Source organism: Acipenser ruthenus, chromosome 24, assembly GCF_902713425.1.
Source record: "Acipenser ruthenus chromosome 24, fAciRut3.2 maternal haplotype, whole genome shotgun sequence".
In the NCBI taxonomy this organism is placed as follows: domain Eukaryota; kingdom Metazoa; phylum Chordata; class Actinopteri; order Acipenseriformes; family Acipenseridae; genus Acipenser; species Acipenser ruthenus.
Window position 1 is genome coordinate 10,939,221 of NC_081212.1, and position 27,807 is coordinate 10,967,027.

Consider the following 27,807-nt stretch of genomic DNA (forward strand, 5'->3'; position numbering starts at 1 on the left):
TTTTTCTGACTGAAAGAGGAAGAACATTTTCAGTTTCGATATTAATCACAAGTTGTTTACCGAGCCAGTCATACAGGAGGAAAATAAGAACTACAAATACGACCGTGTTTTGTTCTGTACCGATGTGAGGAGCGGTGAGACAGGCACGCTTTTATAAAGGTAAGCAGGACATTAGAGCACGCTGTTCTGTTCAAGGAATGGAGTAGAATGTGAGCATGTGGTTCAGAGCAGACACGCACTCTGACAGGCTCGATGGGGTTTTAACATGGCTACTGCGACATTTTATAATGGCGCTTAACTAACCACAAACCATTTCGAAGGATTTGTACTAGTTATGAACAGTGGAAATTAGATTGTCATGTCACAAAAACATGTATTTGCACTTGATAGAGAAAACGTTGATAAATTAGATTTATGAATTCTGGTAGTATAATTTAGTTATACTACTGTGATCGTGTTGCTTGTGAATGTAGAACACAAAGCTACCTATAAATGATTCGCTGGCTGCAGTGTCATTTGTCGCTAGGGTAGAGTGACCTGACTAGCTTCGTGCTGGCAGGAAAGAGAAGTCAGACACAGATGTGTGTTCTTGAATCTACTAGAAAGTTCTGAACTCTTCGTTGTATTTGAACAAACGAAATATTTAGTAAGCAAAGGTGCTGGGTGGGGTTAAGCCCTGGCAGGGGTGCAAATCGTTTTGAAAACTACTAAAGTGCTCAAGTGTTTTGAGGCCCACGGAGAGCACGGACACATTGCCCCAGGTCCAACGACTCGAAGGGGCCCTGGATAAGGGGAAAACAAACAAACAAATATATATATATATATATATATATATATATATATATATATATATATATATATATATATGGCGAAGAAAGACTTTGGTGCGCCCTGTTTTAAGAAATGAAAGGCTAATGGAAAGTAACACAGCAGTGTTCATCCTCTGAGTATCTACTGCAGCTCTTAACAACAGTTCGTCAGTCGAATAACTTTATTTAATCATAAGATAGACTGAATCGTTTATATTTATTTATTTTTATTTATTTTAATGAAATGCTGAGGCAAACGCCAAATTGTCTGAGATCTGATGTCAACTAATGTTAGACATGAAATAATATTGTTTGAATGTGTAAAACATATTTTCTACAGAACGAAAACTAAACTTTTTATAAGAAAACGTTTTCTTCTGAGTGAAGTTGTCGTTCATATTTCTAAATAAGAAAAATACAAACTTTATGTTGTTGATTAATGATCAGTTAATACTGCGGTGAGTTTTGGCACTGCGTTCTTCCTGAGTTTCGGGTAACTATATTTAACTGGGTGGCTTTTACACGTTTAAACTTAACTATGATTATTAGTCTGTTGCTGATATTGAATGATCTCTCATTCAAACAAGGCAACTCTGCTCAGAAATCTGTATTGGATTACTGCAATAAGAATAAAATAAAACATTGTTACCCTAACCCATGATGAAAATAAACTGTGCATTGATATTTTGTTTAGTTCTGTTGCTCTAAACTAACGTTGTCAGAAAGTATTTCAGTTATTTAAATAAACATTGCAATGGGTGCAGGTGCGCTTTTGCGGTCAAAGGCAACACAGGTAATTCATTGCCTATTTGTATTATACGGTATCTGTTAAAATCTTTCTTCGGCAAGTTAAAAGTATTTATTTTATAGTCAGAATATTTTAATATTTTACATACAATTTACATTCGGATTATTTGCTATAGGTTTGAATACTCGAAAATAAGTTTTTACAATAATTGTTTTTAAATGAATACATTATTCTTTTTGTTTTAACAAATGTAAAAATGCACCAGCTACAACCGTAAAACTCTCATCTCGCTGGCCACTGCAGATATTGACAGGCAGGCGGGCGCACTTCATTATGTAGCTCTGCTATAGGCTAAGGGAGTCAAGGGAGTAGAGGCCAGTGACTCAGTTGTTTCCTATAGTCTCGCGTTTGCTGTTGGAGCAATACTAACGACAATGACAGCTTAGAAAAAGAGTAACGCCTGGAATTTATTTTGAGAAATGAAATGAGAACACTGAACAAAAAACTATCTGTGCATAAACAGCGGGACTTAATAGCTCGATTGCTTTTTCGTCTTTCCCCTGCACATGTGTGGACGTGCGGATCTTTTTAAACAACAGTTTGGTGTACATTATAGAGACAATATCAAAGTTTATTTTTTGTAAAAAAGTTAACTTTTGGGTTAACTCACATTTAAATAGAAAAGTCTGCCAATTTTTCTGTCGTTAATATTAATAGGTCATTTTAAGAAAAATGAAGTGAGAAATACATAAATTATGAATTTATTGATGAAATATACAGCAGGTCAAAATATTACAGTTCATGTGGTGAAGGTTGGATGTAGGTAAGAAATAACCCAGTGTGCGGAATTATCTGGCCGCACACACTGGAGTTTATAAAATTCGCTTATAAAATAGCTAAAACAATGTTTAAATAATTACACAAACTAGCTTTCTTAAGGAAAAATATAGAAATGTATTATGTATCCTTCCACCTAAAAAAATAGTCCCTGAATACATATATTTTGTCCTTTTTTATTTGCCATAAACATTAAATTGAACATTCCCATTTATAGTAAAATGTTTGAGATAAAATGACATTTGTGAATTGAAAGCAGACTGATTTCCCACATTTTTGTGTAGGAAATGATCATACTTGAGGTTTGCGGTGTTTAAGAGAAGCTGACCAATAATTTCGGAGGCTGTTTTCACAGTGTGTGTGTATATATATATATATATATATATATATATATATATATATATATATATATATATACGTTGTGTTTGTCTTGTTTGTTACGTCCTGTTTAAGGTTCCGTGTATTGTGAGGGTACGGGGCACGCCGTTACTGTGTGTCTGCGTGAGTGCGTATGTGTGTGTGTGCAGTGGGCGGTTCCCCCGGAGGCTATAAGTAGGAGGGGTGGGGAAGCCGCGAGCGGGAGAACGCGTGTGGATGTCTGATTGGAGAGAGACTGCGAGAGACAGAGTACCGGCTGAGAGAGTGCTTGTCGGTGAAGCAGTGTGTGAACCCCGAGTGTAAAAGAGAGAGAGACAGCTATTTGTTATTTTGGCGTGAACCCCGGCCCAAACAGGGTTTCCTATAGAATGACCGGCGTCTCCCAGCTCCTGCTTCCAGGACGATATACTGTTGTAAGACACACAACATAGATGCTGTATCAAAAACACCATATCTCACAAAAAACAACCACAAACTACAAAGAAAACAAATGTCAAGGAACTCAAAGAATATCTTTCCTTGAAGAGATGTGAGATGATGACTCTTCTGCTGCTGTGGAGGGGTGTCTGTTGCCTGGTTTAGTTTGCATCATTTCTTTGGGAGAGCTGTGTTACTGTTTCTTCTGTCAGTAGTGATTCTAGTGTGTTTTATAAAATACCAATCTAATCTACATGTTTAGACATTTTTAATGTACAATATGATAAGGCTTTACATCTTGATTCACATCACACAAAAGCACAGTTTAAAATATTATAATAATAGTGCAGGGATGAGCAGTTACATTGATACTGTATTAATAGTGCAGTTACATTGATACTGTATTAATAGTGCTGGATGAGCAGTTACATTGATACTGTATTAATAGTGCAGGATGAGCAGTTACACTGATACTGTATTAATAGTGCAGTTACATTGATACTTTATTAATAGTGCAGGGATGAGCAGTTACATTGATACTGTATTAATAGTGCAGGATGAGCAGTTACATTGATACTGTATTAATAGTGCAGGATGAGCAGTTACATTGATACTGTATTAATAGTGCAGTTACATTGATACTGTATTAATAGTGCAGGGAAGAGCAGTTACATTGATACTGTATTAATAGTGCAGGGAAGAGCAGTTACATTGATACTGTATTAATAGTGCAGTTACATTGATACTGTATTAATAGTGCAGGGATGAGCAGTTACATTGATACTGTATTAATAGTGCAGGATGAGCAGTTACATTGATACTGTATTAATAGTGCAGGGAAGAGCAGTTACATTGATACTGTATTAATAGTGCAGTTACATTGATACTGCAACTTTACTCTTTGAACACATTTGAATTGTAAGAATTGGGAGTGGAAGTGCTGAATCAGATGCTGCACAGTTCATATGTACAATGGAAACTGCAGTCCAATTTTAAAAACATTACCTAAGCATACAGTCAGAAATCCAGTTATGTGATAGTTTTGTAAAAAGTCAGACAGGATTTAATTTTGAAATTCAAAAGTCGTACAGCTTTCAGTTATACAGTGGCCTTCATGCTATGGGGCTAAATCCATGTTGTGGTATGTATGAAATTTCCACTGGTTTACTTACAGGCGACAGGTTATTTGTTGCTGTAAAAGTAGCAGAATAACACTATTATTATTATTATTATTATTATTATTATTATTATTATTATTATTATTATTATTATTATTATTATTATTATTAATTCTAGAGTTCACAAAGAAAACATTTTTCAGCTTGATATGCTAACCTTTTCACTTCCTTTATATGTATTTTGTAAACGGGCCGTCACTCACGGTTGTTCGTTTGCCCCCAATATGCAAGACCCAGGACACAGAAATTGAATTTTATAAGCTGTTTTTAATATTTACACAAGAACAAACAAAACAAAACAAACACCTAGCTCCCATTCAGAGCACTAACTAAACACAGGATCATCCCTGACTAACACGGGACAGCTAAGCTATTTCCCCGTCCACAAACCACAACAGATTGTTTCACACAATACCTTTTTACGGTTGCACACACTCACAACCGGGCTCTTCACAACGCAGCAGCCCTGAGCAGACTGACTGCACCTGGTTCTGATTTACAAATCTGACACCCTGGGATCCTTCAGGAAGCTGCTTAATGAAATTTTGGGATCAATAAGCTACTAACAACCAAACGAGCAAGATGGGCTGAATGGCCTCCTCTCGTTTGTAAACTTTCTTATGTTCTTATCATGCCCAGGTGCGGGTGATATTTACACAATTAAGTTCAACAAACGTGCATTTGCACATTTTTTTAGCAGGGAAGAATCTGACCCTCTCCCTGCTATCTTTATATATATATATATATATATATATATATATATATATATATGTAATGTGTGTGTATTATTGCCCGTTTGCTGAGTTTCAGCCCTTCGTTATAATTATTTTCTTCTAAGTTTGTAGGACATTTTGTTAACGGCACATGTCCAACACACAAACCTTAAGTGTATTTTTATTTTAGTGTTTCGGTGTTCTTGTTCTAATTTCTTGAATGCAGCGTTTCATTTTAAGCTATATTTTTACACAGCAGTACTCGCACTCCTTTGATCACCATCACAGCTGCTGCATGAATCTGGGGTCACCGTATTCCTCTGGAGTTCCAGGCGTTTGTGTTTGATCAGATTGTTATCGTCCCTCTCGCGCTTCAGTTTAAAACATGTGATGTGCCGGCTTTTTTCCCCTTGACAGACAGATGTCAGTGCATTCATAAATATTGACACGTGTTGTGTATTGAGAAGGGCACCCACAGCAATTGAGAAGGGCACTCACAGCAATAGCCGCCTTAATGTCGAGCCCTGTAAGCAAGAACAGTCATTTCATACAGTATATAAAAAGTGAATATAAAACAGAAGCTCTAATTATGAGGATTTAAAATGTCACACAGTTGGCTGGACATTATTCCTGATCTCACTGTCTTTGTGTGTCTAATCAGTTGGATGATCCGTACAGAAGATGGAAAAGAAAACTGCTGACGTCGAAACAGGTAATAATGAAAACAAACTGTAAGATCACTTCTTAGTCCAGTAGACACACGTTTCAACAGGAGGGCCTTTTCAATGTCTGTGTTAAACAAGCCCTGCCCTTGTTTAACACATTCTATCTTGGTTAGCCGCTTCCAAAATGAAGAACAGATTTATATGCATGTAGAGATCAAAATGCTTCATGAATATGTGATGGAAAGTAACCACTTGTTTTAAGAACAGCTCAATATTTTACAAGCACCTGAGAGATGAGCATGCCTGATGAATACAGCCCTGATTCTAATATGAATGTTACCGCTCCTACACTGTCTCTACCTACATCACTCCCTCTGTCTCCACAGTTACCTCAGAACTGGGCAGACACATTATTATTATTATTATTATTATTATTATTATTTATTTCTTAGCAGACATCCTTATCCAGGGCGACTTACAATTGTTACAAGATGTCACATTATTTTTACATACAATTACACATTTATACAGGTTGGTTTTTACTGGAGCAATCTAGGTAAAGTACCTTGCTCAAGAGTACAGCAGCAGTGTCCCCACCGGGGATTGAACCCACAACCCTCCAGTCAAGAGTCCAGAGCCCTAACCACTACTCCACACTGCTGCCAACACATGGCAAATGACTTGATGAATGAATTTAATAGAGAAAAGTGTAAAGTACTGCACGCAGGCAATAAAAATGTGCATTATAAATACCATATGGGAGATACTGAAATTGAAGAAGGAATCTATGTAAAAGACCTAGGAGTTTATGTTGACTCAGAAATGTCTTCATCTAGACAATGTGGGGAAGCTATAAAAAAGGCCAACAAGATGCTCGGATATATTGTGAGAAGTGTTGAATTTAAATCAAGGGAAGTAATGTTAAAACTTTACAATGCTTTAGTAAGACCTCACCTAGAATATTGTGTTCAGTTCTGGTCACCTCGTTACAAAAAGGATATTGCTGCTCTAGAAAGAGTGCAAAGAAGAGCGACCAGAATTATCCCGGGTTTAAAAGGCATGTTGTATGCAGACAGGCTAAAAGAATTGAATCTATCCAGTCTTGAACAAAGAAAGACTACGTGGTGAGCTGATTCAAGCATTCAGAATTCTAAAAGGTATTGACAATGTCGACCCAGGGGACTTTTTCGATCTGAGAAAAGAAACAAGGACCAGGGGTCCAAATAGAGATTAGATAAAGGGGCATTCAGAACAGAAAATAGGAGGCACTTTTTTACACAGAGAATTGTGAGTGTCTTGAACCAACTCCCCAGTAATGTTGTTGAAGCTGACACCCTGGGATCCTTCAAGAAGCTGCGTGATTAGATTCTGGGATCAATAAGCTACTAACAACCAAACAAGCAAGATGGGCCTCCTCTCGTTTGTAAACTTTCTTATGTTCTTATGTTACTGTTTCTAATATGAATGTCACCACTCATACACTGTCTCTACCTACATCACTGTATCTCTCTTTTCTCTCTCTGACAGTCCCTCACTCCCTCCCTTTTGCTCTTCTCTCTGACAATCCCTCACTCCTTCCCTTTCTTTCTTTTCTCTCTGACAATCCCTCACTTCCTCCCTTTCTCTCTTCTCTCTCTCTCAGACAGTCCCTCACTCCCTCTCTGTCTCCAGTGTTTCAGGTGCATCAGGAATCTGTGTTTCACAGAGTTGCTCTCTTCTCTGACAGTCTCTCACTCCCTCTCTGTCTCCACAGTTTCAGGTGCATCAGGAATCCTCAGTGTTTCTCAGAGTTTTGGCAGTTTCGGCTGTGACTACAAGGGTATAACCCCTGCACGAGATGCCAAGTCCTGCAGTGTCGACAGACCTAGGTTCAGCAACCCTAAGGTATGGTCACACTGATCATTAGAAGAGATTATAGTTTGATTTAAAATGTGAAAAAATCCACATATCTCCCAATTAAGAAAATATGTGGAAAAATTAAGTTTTCCAGTCACACTATTTAAAGAACAATGTAATCAATGCTGGTTGACTGTGACCACATGTAATTTGCATTTATTTTTATTTAAAAATTACATGTGGCAGACTGCTGTTTCAGAGAAAGTTTAGAGCTGTATTCATAAAAGGTGTTTACCAGGCATTTAACTTTAGACATAGCTAAGAGTTACACGTGTGCAAGTTGTTAAGCGCTTCTGGTTAAAAGGGATTTCAATTAAACTTCAGCTGACTTAAACACCCTTTTAGCTAAGCACGTCTAAATGTAACAGAGACATGCTTCCTCCAGCACCCTCGATCCAGCTGCACTTCCACTGTTAGTACATGCTTCCTCAACACCCTTGATCCAGCTGCACTTCCACTGTTAGTACATGCTTCCTCCTCAACACTCTCGATCCAGCTGCACTTCCACTGTTAGTACATGCTTCCTCCTCAACACCCTCGATCCAGCTGCACTTCCACTGTTAGTACATGCTTCCTCCTCAACACCCTCGATCCAGCTGCACTTCCACTGTTAGTACATGCTTCCTCCTCAACACCCTCGATCCAGCTGCACTTCCACTGTTAGTACATGCTTCCTCAACACCCTCGATCCAGCTGCACTTCCACTGTTAGTACATGCTTCCTCAACACCCTCGATCCAGCTGCACTTCCACTGTTAGTCCATGCTTCCTCTCCAGCACCCTCGATCCTGCTGCACTTCCACTGTTAGTACATGCTTCCTCAACACCCTCGATCCAGCTGCACTTCCACTGTTAGTACATGCTTCCTCAACACCCTCGATCCAGCTGCACTTCCACTGTTAGTACATGCTTCCTCCTCAACACCCTCGATCCAGATGAGGAGCAGCTGTGTGAGATGAGGAGCAGCTGTGTGAGGTCAATAGCAGCTGTGTGAGATGAGGAGCAGCTGTGTGAGATGAGGAGCAGCTGTGTGAGGTCAGGAGCAGCTGTGTGAGGTCAGGAGTAGCTGTGAGGTCAGTAGCAGCTGTGTGAGATGAGCAGCAGCTGTGTGAGGTCAGGAGCAGCTGTGTGAGGTCAGGAGCAGCTGTGTGAGATGAGGAGCAGCTGTGTGAGATGAGGAGCAGCTGTGTGTGATGAGCAGCTGTGTGAGATGAGCAGCAGCTGTGTGAGATGAGGAGCAGCTGTGTGAGGTCAGGAGCAGCTGTGTGAGGTCAGGAGCAGCTGTGTGAGGTCAATAGCAGCTGTGTGAGATGAGCAGCAGCTGTGAGGTCAGGAGCAGCTGTGTGAGATGAGGAGCAGCTGTGTGAGATGAGGAGCAGCTGTGTGAGGTCAGGAGCAGCTGAGTGAGGTCAGGAGCAGCTGTGTGAGACGAGGAGCAGCTATGGATGAATGAACAAAGTAAAACTAAACCAGAATATTATTCCTTGGATTTTTTTCTAAAATGTATTTTTATGTGTACATTAAATGCCCATTCGATGCTGAACCAGATTACAGCTCCCCATAAAACACATTTTACAATTGATAAATAGTTTGGTTCCAAGTCAATGTTAAAATTAGAGTTTTTTCTTATTACAGAAATTAAATGAATGACCTTTTCTTTTGCAGATTCCTGGTTTGCTGAGGAGAGTTTTCAAGGTACAGAATGGGGGGGGGGGGGGGGGGGTATTGTTAAATGACAGGTGAATGAGACAGAGGGAAAGAAAAGGGGAGATTGTGAGTGAAAGAGAATTGGAAAAGAGGGAGAGGTGAGAAGATTGAGCGTAGTTACGTGTCATGATGTATATTATCAATTAAGAGAATAAAGCATATTAATGATATTATTAACCCACAGTAGTTTTGAATATAAATCCATTTTAGAAAAATGACCATCTACAGTAGAATAGTGAAGATCTGAACCCATCCTGAAGGTTTGTAATTATTCACTCGTTCCACAGGGGTCTGATAGAAAGTCCAGACATCAAGAGGTTGGTGAATGGAGCCTGGAAGAGTGTCGACACTCCATCATGGAGCTGGCAAAGGAGCTTAACAGAGTCTTGAAGGTACAGAGAGAGAGAGCGGAGGGGAGGAGGGATGGGGGAGTGAGTGTTATTGGTTTTGGTTATTGCAGAGAGAGGCAGAGGGGGGAGAAAGGAGCTGAACAGAGTCTTGAAGGTACAGAGAGAGCGGAGAGAGGGGGAGGGATGGGGGTTAGTGTTATTGGTTTTGGTTATTACAGAGAGAGGAGAATGGAGAGATATTGTAAAAAAGCTTAGGAGTCTTGAAGGTACAGACTGAGAGAGGGTGGGAAGTGTGTGAGTAGGGGGTTGGTGATTAATTTAGCCAACAAAGAAAGAAGGTCAGGTACGGAACAGAGTAGAAACAGCTTTGACAACAACAATTAGGTGCAGTCCGAGTTTCATTGAATTCATGACAAGCATAGACTATATCTGCTATGTCTATATTCATGCCAAGCATAGACTATAGAACTACACAGTTTAAACTCTGGAGTGATTATGTGTGTCTTAAATTATTTTCTGCTGTTTAAAATGCCAAAGAGTTCTATCTTAGCTTGAATTGTGGGATGCCGTTCCGTGCCATCTCTCCTGGTAGGTGAAACCATAAAATACATGCGATTATTATGCAGAGCTAACAAAGGAGTTAAACAGTGTCTCGAAGCTACAGAGAGAGGGCGGGGTGAGGGGAGTGTGTGTGTGTGTGTGTGTGTTTGAAGGGGTGAGGGGAGTGTGTGTGTGTGTGTGTGTGTGTTTGAGGGGGTGAGGGGAGTGTGTATGTGTGTTTGAAGGGGTGAGGGGAGTGTGTGTTTGAAGGGGTGAGGAGAGTGTGTGTTTGAAGGGGTGAGGGGAGTGTGTGTGTTTGAAGGGATGAGGGGAGTGTGTGTTTGAAGGGGTGAGGGGAGTGTGTGTTTGAAGGGGTGAGGAGTGTGTGTTTGAAGGGGTGGGGAGTGTGTGTGTTTGAAGGGGTGAGGGGAGTGTGTATTTGAAGGGATAAGGGGAGTGTGTGTGTGTTTGAAGGGGTGAGGGGAGTGTGTGTGTGTGTTTGAGGGTGTGAGGGGAATGTGTGTGTGTTTGAAGGGGTGAGGGGAGTGTGTGTGTTTGAAGGGGTGAGGGGTGTGTGTGTGTATGTGTGTGTGTGTTTGCAGGGGTGAGGGGAGTGCGTGTGTGTGTTTGAAGGGGTGAGGGGTGTGTGTGTGTGGGTGTGTGTGTTTGAAGGGGTGAGGGGAGTGCGTGTGTGTGTGTGTGTCTATTTGAAAGGGTGATGGGAGTGTGTGTGTGTGTGTTTGAGGGGGTGAGGGGAGTGTGTGTGTGTGTGTGTGTTTGAAGGGGTGAGGGGAGTGTGTGTGTGTGTGTGTGTGTTTGAAGGGGTGAGGGGAGTGCGTGTGTGTGTGTATGTGTGTTTGAAGGGGTGAGGGGAGTGTGTGTGTGTGTGTGTGTGTTTGAAGGGGTGAGGGGAGTGTGTGTGTGTGTGTGTGTGTGTGTGTGTGTGTGTGTGTGTGTGTGTGTGTGTGTGTTTGAAGGGGTGAGGGTAAATTGCATACATTTCATTTCAAAATTTGCATACGTTTCTGCAGTGCTTGTGGTTAAATTCACGATTTGAATTTCTTATTGATTGATTTTAGAACTCTGCCATACCTGCCCCTGTGTCCAGTGAGGATACGTGCAGCCTGGAAGAGTGTCGCTGCTTCATCATGAAATGGGCTGATGAGATGGACAAGCTTGTCCAGGTAAAGAGAGATGGAGAGAATGAAGCTCGAGGTGGAGACAGGGTGCAGTGAGAGCTAAGAATCAGGTTCACATTCAAGGTGTAGTGAGAGCTGAAAATCAGGTTCACAGGCAGAGAGAGCTGAGAATCAGGTTCACAGACAGAGAGAGCTGAGAATCAGGTTCACAGACAGGGTGCAGTGAAAGCTGAGAATCAGGTTCACAGGCAGTGAGAGCTGAGAATCAGGTTCACAGACAGTGAGAGCTGAGAATCAGGTTCACAGGCAGTGAGAGCTGAGAATCAGGTTCACAGGCAAAGAGATCTGAGAATCAGGTTCACAGGCAGGGTGCAGTGAGAGCTGAGAATGAGGTTCACAGGCAGAGAGAGCTGAGAATCAGGTTCACAGGCAGAGTGCAGTGAGAGCTGAGAATGAGGTTCACAGGCAGAGAGAGCTGAGAATCAGGTTCACAGGGAGAGAGAGCTGAGAATCAGGTTCACAGGCAGAGAGAGCTGAGAATCAGGTTCACAGGCAGGGTGCAGTGAGAGCTGAGAATCAGGTTCACAGGCAGAGAGCTGAGAATCAGGTTCACAGACAGAGAGCTGAGAATCTTTTCACAGGCAGAGAGAGCTGAGAATCAGGTTCACAGGCAGGGTGCAGTGAGAGCTGAGAATCATGATCATATATAGTGTTTGCCTTTGCTTTGACTATCTCATACAACAGTAAACAAGGATGCAGTTTGCAGACCAAATAAATCAGCCAGTGAGCTACATATTGGAAGTGCAGTCTATTGTTAATCTGTAACTTCACTGTGTGTTTCTGTGAGAGAATGAATTGTGATCTTTCTGGGAGTCAAAGGCAGGAGAGAAGGGGAGCTGCTGCCCTAAGAACACTGATATTCTGATCTGTTCTGTTCATAGACACCAAAGCAAAGCCAGAGTGCTGGGCAGGTTGAGAGAAGAAAAGGGGCAGAGCTGAAAAACAAAGAGGATCTCCCAGGACCAGAGGGGGCGGGGCAGAACCAGGGGGAGGAGCTGAGTCAAGAGGAGGAGCAAAGACTGAAGGACGGTCATGACATCATCATGGAGTGGGCAAGGGAGCTGAAGACAGTGCAAGAGGTAATATTTTAACACATTTCAACAGCTAGGTCTGAACATACTGTCCATGAGTGCATCTCAAAAGAGGTTCCTGTATCTCATTCCTACACACCCACACTGCTAGTGATCTGTTCTGAACATACTGTCCATGAGTGCATCTCAAAAGAGGTTCCTGTATCTCATTCCTACACACCCACACTGCTAGTGATCTGTTCTGAACATACTGTCCATGAGTGCATCTCAAAAGAGGCCTGTATCTCATTCCTACACACCCACACTGCTTGTGATCTGTTCTGAAGAGGATGTCTTTTTATTTTTCATTCAAGCGATAGTGCCCGTCGATGCGGGCTCTACCGTGTGGTAGATGACCGTGACTGGAGTTCTGCGTCCCGATCTGGAGGGGAGGGCGCTAACGAAAGTCAAGGTCATCTACCACACGGTAGAGCCCGCATTGAGAAGGCTCTATTGCTATTAGGAAATTATTTATTTCTTTATTTTCTCTTTTAAAAAAACTTTAAAACCTATATTTACCTTGAACTTCTGATATTTTGATGAGGAAAATAGTCCCTAACATAATTAGAATATAAAAACGATACACAAACGTTGAGCCTTCATTACGGTGTCCTGTCACACACATGATTTCCCTTTTCTCTAGACCAGCATCAGAAAGTATGTTTAAGTAGCTTTTATGTTATCAGATTAGTTGTAGATTACAATGTTAAGTGAAAAAGCCGGTATTTATGCGCAGATTGATTTAAAATTTAATTCACAGTTCAGCACTTCAGCGTTCCAGCGGGCATCTGTGCAAAATAGAAGCCCGCTAGATCTGGAACCTGATTGGCTGTTCGCACTCAGTCGTTGTCTAATCACTGTTATAAAGTAAGCACATTCAGTCATTTGCTAATACAATGTGGCTAGACTCATTTAGTAAATCTAGCCTCTGATATCAGGGAGTTTTTCAAATGAGGCTCCATTTAGATTGGTATGCAATGTTGACAGGGAGATAGCAGAGTGGTGTACTGTTTTGAATTCACAACCATGGCAGGGATGTATGATACTGACATACTTGTGTGATTCATTTTAAAACATTGCCCAACTGAAACCCTTCTCTAGCATTCCTTACACACTGTGGTCTGGAGTGAACACCCCTTACCCCCTAATCTATATTGTCTTTAACCAGAACTCTGTCTCAGTGGGGGAGGCTGTAGAACAGGGTCTTGCAGAGCTGGTGAAGGAGTGGAAACGAGGCAAGCTGAGTAACATCTTACCCATCATGGAGTTCATCATGTGGGCCCTGATCAAGGAGGAGGCAGATAAGGTGAGAGCAGCAAGATAAACCCACAGCAGAACTCAGCTCTATACTTGTACATGTGCTTTGTGTCACAGTAGAGCACACAGGGATAAGGAAATGCTCGTTTCTATTCATTAGCAGACAAGCAATCATTTTATTAAATTGCGCTTAATAATACTTTGCCCTATGTTAATATCTGTGCCATTTGACAAATACGTCAGCTACTACAAGTATATGTCAAATGGCACATATATTCACACAGGGCAAAGTATAATGAAGTATAATTAATTGACAGCTGGTATACATTCATTTGTTTCTCTCTTGACTGAATTGTTGTTGTTTTTTAGGGAATGCTGAAATCTCAGAATGTTGGTGAGTACGGCAAACCTGCAACATGTTATAATTCATCTCTGATCATCCCTAGTCATTTTAGAACAGCGCTAGCCCGAGTGTCGTTCTCCTCCAATGACAAGGAGGCAGTATTTGAATGACAGGTCACTTCTTCTGAGGGGAGCAGGTTCATCTTGATTCCTGCTGTCTTTTGAACACAAGTCGATGTTATTTCAAGTTGCACTTTGATGGGTGGAATTGTATTAACGGGACGGAAATTCAAAATGCATGAGGTAACCCAACAAGGAGGCGGGTCTCTCCGAAATGGGAAACGAGAGAATCACAAAACACAGCATGGGAACCTTGTTATAGTAATTTAAAATGAATGCATGAACAACACTGTGAAGTTTAGACTGTGATACTGGATCTTTCAAGAGATTCATCTATACTTTGGGCTGGAATATTGATTCAACTCTGTCTTTATCTCTTCACACAGGTGCTGGGAGATGCATCCCTGATTTAGGTATTTCTCACTGTTGCAGTTTTGTTGATTTTCAAGTGTTGCATTCTGCTGTTCAGAGTACTTAATCTATTTTTCTTTCATTTTTTCTAGTCTGGCAGTGGATTCACAATGCATCAGGTACTCTTTAGTTTTACTATGTGTTGCTGAAGTCTGATATTTCTGATTGATTTTTGGTGTCACTGTGTTTTTTCTAGTACAGAGGGACAGCACTATGTTAACAGTGGGCATCTCCTCTCTGCTCTACAGTTTATTTAAAGCCATGTTCTCCCCTCTCTTGCTTTGCTTCCCATCTTACTTTCACCCTTTCCCTCTCCCTCTCTATTACACCCTTCCCCTTTTCTCTACCGCATCCTTCATCTTTTTCTCCCTCTCCCTCTCTTCTCCCGCCTCTCCTTTCACCTCTCTTCACCTCCCCCTCTCCCTAAAAGATAGTTCTAGAAGTAGTTCAAGCCCCAAGTCTTTTGTGTGTGGCCGTCTCTCTAAACACATCAGCATTGTAATTTATGAATGGGGGTTAGTCTGTGGCTTGGCTGAATAATGATTCAGATTCAGTTGAAATCTATTCTGGAAATCCCTCTTTCTCACCTCCCTCTCTCTCCCTTTCCCCTCTATCCTCTCCCCTTTCCTCACATGGGCGTTTGTTCCAGGTGGCAGGTATATATTAGATACAGAATCATTTATCCAATTGTGATGAAACTTAGTACAGGCATTCTTTAGAACAAATTACTAAGAGAATCATAACCTGAGCCTGTGTCTCTCCCCAATCTCTCCCTCGTCCCCTAACCCCATCTCTCTTTAGCCTTAACTCTCCCTGCCCCTTCTCCCTCTCTTTCTCCCTTTCCCTTCCCCTCCTCACTTCCCCTCTTTCTCGCTCCCTCTCTCCCAGGTGACAGGTATATACTATGTGTTACACTTTTACTTATCCGATTTGGCGTTTCAGAATTTTGATCTGTTATCTCCTCTCTTTCTCCCTATACCTCTCTTTTTTGCCTAACTTTCTTTCAGTATTCCCCCTTTACCTCTCCCTCTCTACCAGGGCCGGCGTTAGACTAACGGGGGTCCAGGGCAAAAGCTAAAGAATGCCCCCCCCCCCCCCAACAAAACAAAAAGAAACGTATGGGGTAATATTACTACTGCTTATTACGACCAATAAACTACAAATAGAAACTTCATCAACAATTACTATTACTACTAATAATATACAGCACAACACAAACATACATTTCTTAAGAATATTAAACATGACAAACTTACCCCCATCACCTACTAGAAGCAGACCTTCCGTGCTTTAGCGGACAAAGTCTTCAATTATTTTGGAGAAGTCCAACTAATGACAAATGTCGTGTTCGATGGCAGTCTCAGCCAGACCATTCAGGCGGTCCTGTGACATTTGTATTCTGTAAGTAAGTCTTCAATAACTTCAAATGCGAGAAGCGTCTCTCTCTGCCAGTTACAGGTACACTCAAAAGTAAACGCAATGCGATGCTCAGGTTTGGGTACAGATCCTTCAGCTTTTCAGTGTAAATGTAGTTTAACATCTCCAGGGGTGAATTAGACACACCAGCTGGCAAGCCTTTTACAGCGGAGCAGATCTCGAGATTCATCAGCATCGATGTCACCCATTTCGCGTGACAAATGTTGGCAACTTTTAATTAAGGTGTTTGACTATAGCCTTCCCCATCTCCCTGGTGCTAAAAAGAAAACCAAACAAACTGTAAAAAAAAACCTCTCATTCAGGCTCGTTACGACGGCAGCAATTAGAGGAAAAAAGAAATCTGCTTCATCTCTCCTCTGGAGTGTTGGCAACCTCGTCTGTACATTCATAATCGAATGTTGATTTTTTCTTTCGTCTTCTCTGTTCAGGAAATGTTAGTTCAATCCCGATCTGTTCTGTGATTTCCCATGCAGAGGCGTTAGCTGATGCAAACCCGTTTTCTCTGAAATCTTGCAGAAATGTTAGCACTGCCTGAATTTCGTTTTTAAGGGCTTCCATCCCTACAGTGTTTGCTTGCGCAATTGATATGAAACAAAACATTGTGCCATCCAACAATGCACACTATGAAGTGTCCTGAAGATATCTCTCGTGCAAGGCTTTGTGCCGCCGAGGCTGTCACACCATCTCTTTTCTGAACTGTATGATCTACAAGTGCTTCCAGGGCATTATGCACTTTGTGCAAATAATATCGAAGCACCTTAACGCTGTCAATGCAGGACTCCCAGCGAGTGTCTGACAATGGTTTGACTAAGCTGGGTAACATGCTGTTTAAGTATGGACCAGCGTTGAGTAGAAGAACTGAAGATAACAAAAATATGCTGTAACATCCCAAGAAATGTCACAGACAGCACCGATGATTTTGCAGCATCCAATTTGACCAGATTCAGGGTGTGGCTGCTGCAAGGTATGAACAGAGCCTTTTTGTTAATGTCTTGCACTCTTTTTTGTACACCCTGCTTTTTGCCTTTCATATTGCTTCCATTAGTAGCTCTGTCCTCTGCAGTCATTAACATGAATTCCCAGGTTCTCGAGGTGTCCTAAAAAAGTATCATATAGTGCCTCACCAGTCGTGTCCTCATCAGCAAGAAATCCAGTACAATGTTCTGTAACTGAAGCACCAGCAGATAGCTCACAGTTGACACTGTGCAGTGTAACTGACAGTTGCTCAGTGTGGCTAGTGTCATGTGTGCTGTCCATTATCACACCAAAATATTTCGCACGATGAGCCCTTTCGGAATGGAGTGAAGGATGTTCTTTCCCATTCTAGCAATCAATTCGTTTTGGATATCTTTGCTGAGGTAAAGATCTGCGATTTCTCTTTTCTCAATTCGCCTCAGGTGTTCGTTCATTACGGGGTCAAATTTTGCCAGAAGTTCAACTTGACCAAGGAAATTTCCATTGCTAGGATCATGTGGTTTTTCTGTACTTCCACAAGGCCAGATTCCGCTCTGCCAAATGACAAACTATGTTAGATTCTCGTTAGAACAGATCTCCAATAATTCCTTTCCATATCGATTAACTCCATGTTGCTACTGTCCACAGTTTTATTATCACTAATTCCTGTTTTCAGACAGTGCCACGCCTCCATGCAGCGCAAATGTGCAGGTGAGTGTTCATGTTCATGTTGTTGAAGCTGACACCCTGGGATCCTTCAAGAAGCTGCTTGATGAGATTCTGGGGTCAATAAGCTACTGCAACCAAATGAGCAAGATGGGCTGAATGGCATCCTCTCATTTGTAAACTTTATGTTTTTATGTTCTTTGAGGCTTGAATGAAGGCGCTTCCACACATTGAAGCCATCCTTCGAAATAGCATTATCCCGTTTTCCAAAAAGAACACAACAAAAGCAAAATATTTTATCTGCTGACTCGGAATACAAAAGCCACGATCTGAGATCGTAAAGCGTCGGGGAACTGTATCATTATTTTGGGGAAATTCGATATTCAGTATTTGTTTGGGACCTGTTTTGACTATTTCAAATCTCTGGTCGTCACTTATTCTTCCTGGCCATTATTGATCTCTAAGTACTCACCTCGCGGGTCCTGTGTTTCCTCAATATCCTCTGATCCAGCCTCAACAGTTTTCCCAGTCTCAGCTACCTCCTCGAAATTCAAAGCTGATGGAGAACTAGATGTTGAACTTTCCCCAACACGTTCTGCCTGAGCTTCTTGTTGTGTGAAAAATTTTGTCAATTTAGGATATGCTCCCAAGCATTTGGCCTTTTCCTCATAAGCTTCTCTTTTTTGAGCACCGCTGGGATGGGAGTGTTTCATCTCCAGCTCTCTAGTTTTCCCACCTCCGTCCAATACATTGTAATACGTCTGTGGTTTCGCTTAATTTTACCTATACCTTTAACAAAACGAATTCAAAAATATTAAATCCCATGCCGCGGTCACACTATCACTATTTACTCGGCTCTCTCTCCAGTCCAGAACCAACGAATCACTGGTGATTCATTGCTGCTTCATAGTTCTGACCTAACAAATTGAGCAAACGTGGTTGAGATGTGTTTCAGTTAAGAGATGAGTTTACAACATAACAGGTAACACCAGCGTAGAATGCATTTTATTTTAATTGCTGCAGCAGCTGTACATTTTTATTATTATTTATATGACTTCAATATGAAGTATTTTCACATAGCGATTAAATGACTGTGATATTCGCATTGCATTTTACATACCTGGCACTGTAAATATGATGCAACAGCTTTACTGGGGGCCCCCAGGGGCCAGGGGCCAGGGGCCAGGGACCCCCCCCCCATAACGCTGGCCCTGCTCTCTACCCCCCCTCCATCTCCCTTTCCCTCTCTCCCTTCCTCTGTCCCTACCTCTACCCCCCTCCATCTCCCTTTCCCTCTCTCCCTCTGTCCCTACCTCTTTCTCACTTCTCCTCAGTATCCCCACTCCCTCCCTCTATTCTTTCTCTTTTCACACATGCAGCTACATACATGCAGTTACATACATTCAGAAACATCTTCTCACCTTCTCTTGCCTTAGAATTGTGGTTTCTTGATGATGAGGACCTAATGCTTTGCCACAGTGTCTAAGCCTCAGAAACCATTTGAGACAGTGACTTCATGTTCGCGGGTTCATATAACCCTGCATGCTAAAGGTGCTGGTGGCCATGACATTGACCTAATATGAATGCCACACTGAGTCATGCGATTTTAAGTTTCAACTGGATAGAGACAGCACACATTGAATAAACTGTATTCATTTTTGGCAAAGAGCTGTATTGGGGTCATTCCATGACAAATCACCTCAAATAGTTGTCTTGTAAACCCTACCGTCTCCAATTCACACCAGACTTGGTTCTCTGCGTTGTTTCAGGCAAACGTTTACATCTTTAGACTGATCAGGTCAAGGGGTCAAAAGTTATAGAGAGGTCAAAATGTGGTTGATGGGTACCCCCCCCCCCCCCTTTAACATTAACAAAATCTAAACCTAGCCTGTCTGAAATGTGTAGCCTCTTGAGGAAGATGAAGTGAGGCTAGGAAATATAACACTGCAATGAATGTTTCCATGGGGTACCCAGCATTTGTCATGTGTATCTGGCCAGTGATACTGCTTTGATTTCCCACCAGGTTGCATGCATTGGATATTATAAAAGTCCCCAAATTCCTCAGACATTTTCAAACCAAGGCGGGTACTGCAGGTCAAAAGACGCAGTGTGCGCTGTTTATTTTTAAATAACAAAAATAAATAAACTATTTGAACAAAAACAGTGCTGACAGAGCGAGAATAAAAGTTTAAACAAAACACAAACAATAGGTCAGGCTGGGCAGTTGCTGTCACTGTTCCTATTTTAAGAAATGATCGTATTCAGGCTTTGTGGTCTTCAAGAGAAGCTGACCAATAATTTCTGAGGCTGTTTTCACATCGATGCCGGTAACTGGCATAATTTCGCTAGATTATGCATTATCACAATGATAGTGTTCTTTGAAATTGTCCAATATTTGTAGAAAATGTGTAGAGTCCTTTACATATGTAGGCAGTGATTCAACAATGGGTGTGATGATATCATCAAGAAATTTGGAGATTAGTTCAGTGGGACAGGAACAGGCTGATACTATGGGGGACGGCCTGGATTGTTTTGTTTGTGGGTTTTGGGAAGTAAATAGAAACAACTGCAGCAAGGGTTTTCTACAGTTAGGTTCCGTGCAGATTCTGGTAACAGGTTTATTAGGATGACGTTATCAATAGTGGAAATCACGGTGTCTTGTGATATCGTTATCATTGTTAGTGTAGAAGATGGTATCAGAGTTGTTGCCGAGCTTCTTTTATGTAAAGGTCTTTACTCCTGACAACTACAGCTCCTCTTTGTCAGCGGGTTTTATGATGATGTCATCTCGCTTTTGTAAGTTCCGTGGCGCAGTCTGTTCTTCTTTAGATTGATTAGGGCAGCAGTGTGGAGTAGTGGTTAGGGCTCTGGACTCTTGACTGGAGGGTCATGAGTTCAATCCCAGGTGGGAGACACTGCTGCTGTACCCTTGAGCAAGGTACTTTACCTAGATTGCTCCAGTAAAAACCCAACTGTGTAAATGGGTAATTGTATGTAAAAATAATGTGTAAAAAATAATGTCATTGTAACTGCCCTGAATAAGGGTGAAGAAAATAAATAATAAAGAAATTAATAATAATAATAATAATAATAATAATAATAATAATAATAATAATAATAATAATAATAATAAAGATGTTTTGTAGGTATGTTAAAATTGATTTGTTGGATTTCTATTTCACATTTGTGTATAAAAAAAATCTAGTGCTGGAAATTCACCTGAAGGGGGTGTCCAGGAGGATTTGGTGGGTTGGTACTTATTAAAGTTAGTAACATTATTATCAGCAGGGTCAGAAATAGTTTGTTTAGAAGATGGGTCATCCTGATCAGTTTGTGCGAAGTGAGCATGCAGACGGAATCGTTGGAAAAAATGTTGGTTATCATTGAGTACAGTGAATTCATCAGCTATTTTTTTAGGGCTTTAGATAAAACTTATTGTTCAGTGCTGGTAAGTGGCAAGTTTTCAGGAATTGGGACATCTTTTTTGAGATGTATTTTCTGATCAGTGTTGGAAGTTAGTTCCTGCTGTCCATTTCATAATTTTAGTTTTGTTCACGTAGTTGTAGATATCAGCATTCAGTTCATGGATGAGACGAGGTGCATTGTAATACATGTTGACATTGTTGCCAAAAGCTTTAAGCTTTGTACTGACCTGTAGGATCCTATGGTGTCTCGGTTTGGGTTGAAATTTATTTTGAAGCCTCTTGGAATTATGTTTTCTTTCAAGCATAATGTACTTCTAAAGGAGTCGTGTACTGCATCATTTGCACAAAATGCAACCAATTATACATTGGGGAAACTTAAAGACGTTTAGCAGATCGTTTTGTGGAACATTTACAAAGCATTTGAATCAACACCTTCACATTTCTAGTAGCAATAATCACACTGCTGAAGACATCACCATCTGTGGAATCAGTCACTGTTTTGGTACAAATTCTACTTTGAAGCAAAGAGAACGTGAACTTATCTTCAAACTGGGAACTTTGGAGCCTCTTGGAATGAACATTCTATTCTGACATCATCTTAACATCATCCTCAGAATTTTTGAAAATCAGCAAGTTTACTGCACTGTGTTGCTTTTCTTTCTACACAGCTGATGTCCTGAACAATTATTTATATATATATATATATATATATATATATATATATATATATATATATATATATATATATATATATATATATATATATACAGTACTGTGCAAAAGTTTTAGGCAGCTGTGAAAAAATGCTGTAAAGTAAGAATGCTTTCAAAAATAGACATGTTAATAGATTGTATTTATCAATTAACTAAATGCAAAGTGAGTGAACAGAAGAAAAATCTAAATCAAATCCATATTTGGTGTGACCACCCTTTGCCTTCAAAACAGCATCAATTCTTCTAGGTACACTTGCACAAAGTCAGGGATTTTGTAGGCATATAGTCAGGTGTATGATTAAACAATTATACCAAACAGGTGCTAATGATCATCAATTCAGTATGTAGGTTTAAACACAATCATTAACTGAAACAGAAACAGCTGTGTAGGAGGAATAAAACTGGGTGAGGAACAGCCAAACTCAGCTAACAAGGTGAGGTTGCTGAAGACAGTTTACTGTCAAAAGTCATACACCATGGCAAGACTGAGCACAGCAACAAGACACAAGGTAGTTATACTGCATCAGCAAGGTCTCTCCCAGGCAGAAATTTCAAGGCAGACAGGGGTTTCCAGATGTGCTGTCCAAGCTCTTTTGAAGAAGCACAAAGAAACGGGCAACGTTGAGGACTGTAGACGCAGTGGTCGGCCAAGGAAACTTACTGCAGCAGATGAAAGACACATCATGCTTACTTCCCTTCGCAATCGGAAGATGTCCAGCAGTGCCATCAGCTCAGAATTGGCAGAAAACAGTGGGACCCTGGTACACCCATCTAGTGTCCGGAGAAGTCTGGTCAGAAGTGGCCTTCATGGAAGACTTGCGGCCAAAAAGCCATACCTCCGACGTGGAAACAAGGCCAAGCGACTCAACTATGCACGAAAACACAGGAACTGGGGTGCAGAAAAATGGCAGCAGGTGCTCTGGACTGATGAGTCAAAATTTGAAATATTTGGCTGTAGCAGAAGGCAGTTTGTTCACCGAAGGGCTGGAGAGCGGTACACGAATGAGTGTCTGCAGGCAACAGTGAAGCATGGTGGAGGTTCCTTGCAGGTTTGGGGCTGCATTTCTGCAAATGGAGTTGGGGATTTGGTCAGAATTAATGGTCTCCTCAATGCTGAGAAGTACAGGCAGATACTTATCCATCATGCAATACCATCAGGGAGGCATCTGATTGGCCCCAAATTTATTCTGCAGCATGACAACGACCCCAAACATACAGCGAAAGTCATTAAGAACTATCTTCAGCGTAAAGAAGAACAAGGAGTCCTGGAAGTGATGGTATGGCCCCCACAGAGCCCTGATCTCAACATCATCGAGTCTGTCTGGGATTACATGAAGAGAGAGAAGCAACTGAGGCTGCCTAAATCCACAGAAGAACTGTGGTTAGTTCTCCAAGATGTTTGGGCCAACCTACCTGCCGAGTTCCTTCAAAAACTGTGTGCAAGTGTACCGAGAAGAATTGATGCTGTTTTGAAGGCAAATATTGATTTGATGTAGATTTTTCTTCTGTTCACTCACTTTGCATTTTGTTAATTGATAAATATAAACTATTAACATGTCTATTTTTGAAAGCATTCTTACTTTACAGCATTTTTTCACACCTGCCTAAAACTTTTGCACAGTACTGTATATAAAAATACACACGCACACACATATACACACACACACATTTTTTTTTTCTTCATATTTATATCACATTCATTTCTGATATTTTCCCAGGTAAACTAGGGTTTCCTGTGTACTACCCAAGTGCTACGGGTCCCTCAGTCCAATAGTCTTGAGCAGAGGGTGTTGAGGAGCTGTTTTATCTCACCCAGCTCAGTGGTGGCAGGGGGGGCTGGCTGAGCGAGAGCTCCAGTGTAGCTGAGCTGTTGCTGTGGCTGGTTGGTGCGCGGAGGGGCTCTGGATCTGGCTGGGCTGTGCTGCTTCAGGTTGCAATGGCTCATACAGTGTTGGGTCGTGCTGTGTGGGCGAGGGGTGGTTTGGCCCCTCGCAGGTGTGTGTCCTGTGGCTCAAGGGGGTCTCCCCACTGGTTGTATGCTGCGCTGGGTGGGGGGGGCTGGCTGGGCTGCAGCCCATGGTTGTATCCTTGAGGGATTTAGCAAAGACCCGGTCACCTTCCTGGTTGAGGTGCACTCTGACGTACAGCTGCCAGGGGTTCAGTGTGGGGTTGTGTGCCAAGTGGACGCTGGGCATCAGAGCACAGCCCCGGACGATCTCAGCATTGATATTACTGGTGATGTGTGGGGTAGTGTCTGCTCTGGGCAGCAGTGTGGAAATGACAATTCTGGAGTCTGAACTCCTGCATGGCTCTCTCTGCCACCTTCCTCACTGCTTTGGCCACGTCTCCGCACTGGCCCAGGTCATTGGTGCCGGTATGCATGACGATGTGTCGGGCTGCCCAGGCTGGTTCGGTTCAGTAGCTGCAGGGCTCTGTGTTTGGGCTCCAGATCTTGTTCACTCGCCGGCCAGGGAAAAGCCTTCGTCAGGGTTTTCTCTCAGCACTTTAAGTTTGTGTTGTTTTTCTGGCCTGTGCATTTCTGACCTATTCAGGATAGTGTATATCACTGCTCATTACGTTCACTGCGCTTTCCATGACAACCGAAAACTGCTACAATTCAAAATTCGAAAAACTGCTACAATTCCAACTGAATTTTCAAACTGCCACTTGAGTTTAGTCTGTCGATTTAAGTGACTTTACTATACGTGGTAATCTTGGGCTTTAGTTAATATTTATATCTTGTAAATATTATTTTAAGATTAATTTAACGTATGAGACTTACCTTCTGCCTTTGTCACCTTTCTTTCTTTTTCTATTTTCTTTTTCTTTCAATTAATTCAATGGTGCTTTATTGGCATGACTTACAATAGTAGGTGTTGCCAAAGCAATTATAAAATACATACATATATATATATTTCAGAATTCTTTCTTTCATTCCTCTTTTCTCCCGTATTCCTATGTCTTTGGTTCTCTTGTAATCCTCAGTTGGTTTTGTCTTTTCTTCTTTGCTTGTTATGTATTTAGTATTTGTATTGGTATTTTTTTCTCTGGTTTAGTTCAGTATATATTCTGATTTACTTATGTCATGTTTTCAGCATTTTGTTTAATTAGAAAACAATTATAAATTATATTTTAATTAGGAACTCATCTTGATAGTGACTGTCACATATCAACTTTCCCTCTCTCTGTGCCCTCCACCCCGCTCACCTCTCTAATCTCCCTCACTCCCTCTCTCATCTCTCTCTTCCCTCCTCTCCCTCCCCCCTCTCTCCATCATCCCCTCTCCTATCTCTGTCACCGCATGCTCTCCCTGTCCCTCTCCCTCCATCATCCCCTCCATCATCCTCTCCTCTCCCCTCTCTCCTCCCTCATCCCCTCCCTTCCTTCTCCCTTCATCATCCCTCCCTCCCTCCCTCATCCCCTCCCTCCATCCCTCCCTCATCCCCTCCTCTCCCCTGTACCCTCTCCCCATCATCCCCTCCTCCCCTGTCCCCTCTCCCCTCCCTCCCCCTCTCTTCTCTCCCGTCCCCTCTGCCACCGCCTGCCCTCCCTCCTCTCTTCACTCCCCTCTCTCCTCTCCCTCCTTCATCCTCTCCCCTCTCTCCTCTCCCTCCCTCTCCACTCTCCATCATCCCCTCCTCTCCCCTCCCTCTACACTCTCTCCTCCTACTCCTTCATCACCCCCTCCTATCCCCTCTGTCTCCTCTCCCTCCATCATCCCCTCCCTCCTACTCCTTTCTCTCCATCCCCTTTTCTCCACTCCCCCATCACCCCCTCCTCTCCCCCCTCTAATAATAATAATAATAATAATAATAATAATAATGTCTCCTCTCTTCTCCACAGTTGATGTGACTCTGGACCCTGATACAGCATACCCGGGGCTCACCCTGTCTGCGGAGGGGAAACGAGTGAGATTAGGAGGGTGGCAGGATCTCGCTGACAATCCAGAGAGATTTGATTGGTGGGACTGTGTGGTGGGCAGGGAGGGCTTCACCTCGGGGAGACACTACTGGCAGGTGCAGGTGGGGGGGAATACATGGTGGAGATTAGGAGTCAGCAGAGAATCGTCCGAGAGGAAGGGGAAGTTCAACACGACCCCCCAACAGGGTTACTGGACTGTGGAGAGAGATGGAGATAATGATGTGTTCACTGCTCTCACTGACCCCCAGACCCCCCTCCCCCAGAGCCTGAAACCCCAGAAGATGGGGGTGTATCTGGATTATGAGGAAGGGCAGCTCTCCTTTTACAATGTGGAGACCAGATCTCACATCTACACTTTCACGGACATGGAGTTCAATCCCAATGAGAAACTCTATCCACTCTTCTATACTGTGGACAGTAATACAGACCTTGTGCTGGAGTCCCCTGACCCTGACCCTGTCAGCGCTGCAGATTAAACACACATTGCTGTCTGAACCAGGAAACTATTCAAACAGCTCAGACAATCTCCTCTTCACTTTCACTGACAATCTCTCTGCACTCTTCTGGGCTGTTGATAAGAAATCATCTCTCTTCCACCCTCTTACCCCGAGTCCCTCCTATTTTATTCTATACTCCCCCTTTCTTACCCTCTCTTTCCTCTCCACCTCCAGATCCCTCTCCTCTCTCTCCATTGCCTCCTCTCCCTCTCTCTCCTCTCCTTCTCTCTCCCCTCTGATGTTATCCTTATTTACTACTCTCCTTTCTCCCTCTCCCTCCCCTATGGCTCTCCTCTCCACCCTGCCCTCTCTCCTTCATCCTCTCTGCTCACACCACCCTGCCCACTCTACTCTTCCTCCCCTCCCCTGCCCTCTCTCCTTCACATCAAGGCTGTGTGGTCCAGTGGTTAAAGAAAAGGGCTTGTAACCAGGAGGTCCCCGGTTCAAATCCCACCTGAGCCACTGACTCATTGTGTGACTTTGAGCAAGTCACTTGACCTCCTTGTGTTCCGTCTTTTGGCTGAGACGTAATTGTAAGTGACTTTGCAGCTGATGCAAAGTTCACACACCCTAGTCTCTGTAAGTCGCCTTGGATAAAGGCGTCTGCTAAATAAACAAATAATAATAACAATCTCTCCGTCTCGTCTCCTGCCTGCCCTTTCTACTCTCCCTCTCTCCTTCCTCTTAATAGAGGAATGCATTATTTTCCATGTAATGATTATGTACACTGAAGCTGAGATGTTCCCTGAATATTATTCATTGCTAAACTTAGTTAACTGATTTCTGCTATTTTGATATGAATCTTTTCTGTTTTTGTAGAGCATCTATTTTCTATCTTTCTTGATAAAATGTATAAAAGATATAACGGTGTTGTGTGATTTACTGCTCAATTGTTGAACTCGTAAAAAGGAACACATTTGTGACAGCACAGTGCTAATTAAATTAGACCCATGGTTCTCCCCAGGAATTCTGTACAGCCGGGCGGCAGAACGTTATAACCGGGAGCACTTTTAATGGAAAAATAAACTTGCCTTACCATAAATATATAATACGGCAAAGAATTTGAATAATGTGTTGTCTTTTGTTGACTATCTGGTTGCGCTTTTTTATGTTCTACATTTTTTAATTATTGTTTTTTATTATGGTAAATTTACCTGCTTATTAAGGCTTGACTGGGGAAAGATAACTTTGGGATATTGGAGTTCACAAAAAAAAGGTAACCTTTTCACTTCCTTTTTAGCTTAATTATTGAGCTTATTGCTTCATTTAAAAAGTTTTCAGGGCATTTTGATAATACATGTCTATTTTAGTTTTTCGTTGTTCTACATTTTTTGAATGTAACTTCATTTTAACCATTTTTTTTAACACAACAGTACTCACACATGTTTGGTCACCATCATTCATTCATTGCATGAAACCAGAGTGTAATAATCCAGCACCTCTGCACTTAAGCATTTGTATGTCAGCTGACAACAGCTGATATCCCATCATGCCTTTCTTCTTAAAGGCATACAGCCTCTATAGATGAACCCCCAATATCTCTAACAAGCACCTGGGT

At 42.0% G+C, this 27,807-nt stretch overlaps 1 protein-coding gene across 1 annotated transcript; it reads left to right on the forward strand.

The window, feature by feature from the left end:
* Positions 1-27,319, forward strand: LOC117429189 (E3 ubiquitin-protein ligase TRIM39-like). Its single transcript, XM_058998372.1, has 12 exons — positions 1-159; positions 5,742-5,792; positions 7,499-7,629; positions 9,306-9,335; positions 9,635-9,739; positions 11,317-11,421; positions 12,318-12,515; positions 13,675-13,812; positions 14,133-14,157; positions 14,612-14,638; positions 14,729-14,755; positions 25,675-27,319. Exons 2-12 carry the CDS (start codon positions 5,762-5,764, stop codon positions 26,226-26,228), a joined length of 1,371 nt encoding a protein of 456 aa, XP_058854355.1. The 5' UTR covers positions 1-159; positions 5,742-5,761; the 3' UTR covers positions 26,229-27,319.
* Positions 27,320-27,807: the final 488 nt, after the last annotated feature.

What these genes read in the sequence shown, in the direction of transcription:
- LOC117429189 (XM_058998372.1), top strand. Translation starts at nt 5,762, where the DNA reads ATGGAAAAGAAAACTGCTGACGTCGAAACAG. An exon ending in AGCTTAACAGAGTCTTGAAG is followed by an intron (nt 9,740 to 11,316) that starts GTACAGAGAGAG and finishes GATTGATTTTAG; the next exon opens with AACTCTGCCATACCTGCCCC. An exon ending in AGCTGAAGACAGTGCAAGAG is followed by an intron (nt 12,516 to 13,674) that starts GTAATATTTTAA and finishes GTCTTTAACCAG; the next exon opens with AACTCTGTCTCAGTGGGGGA.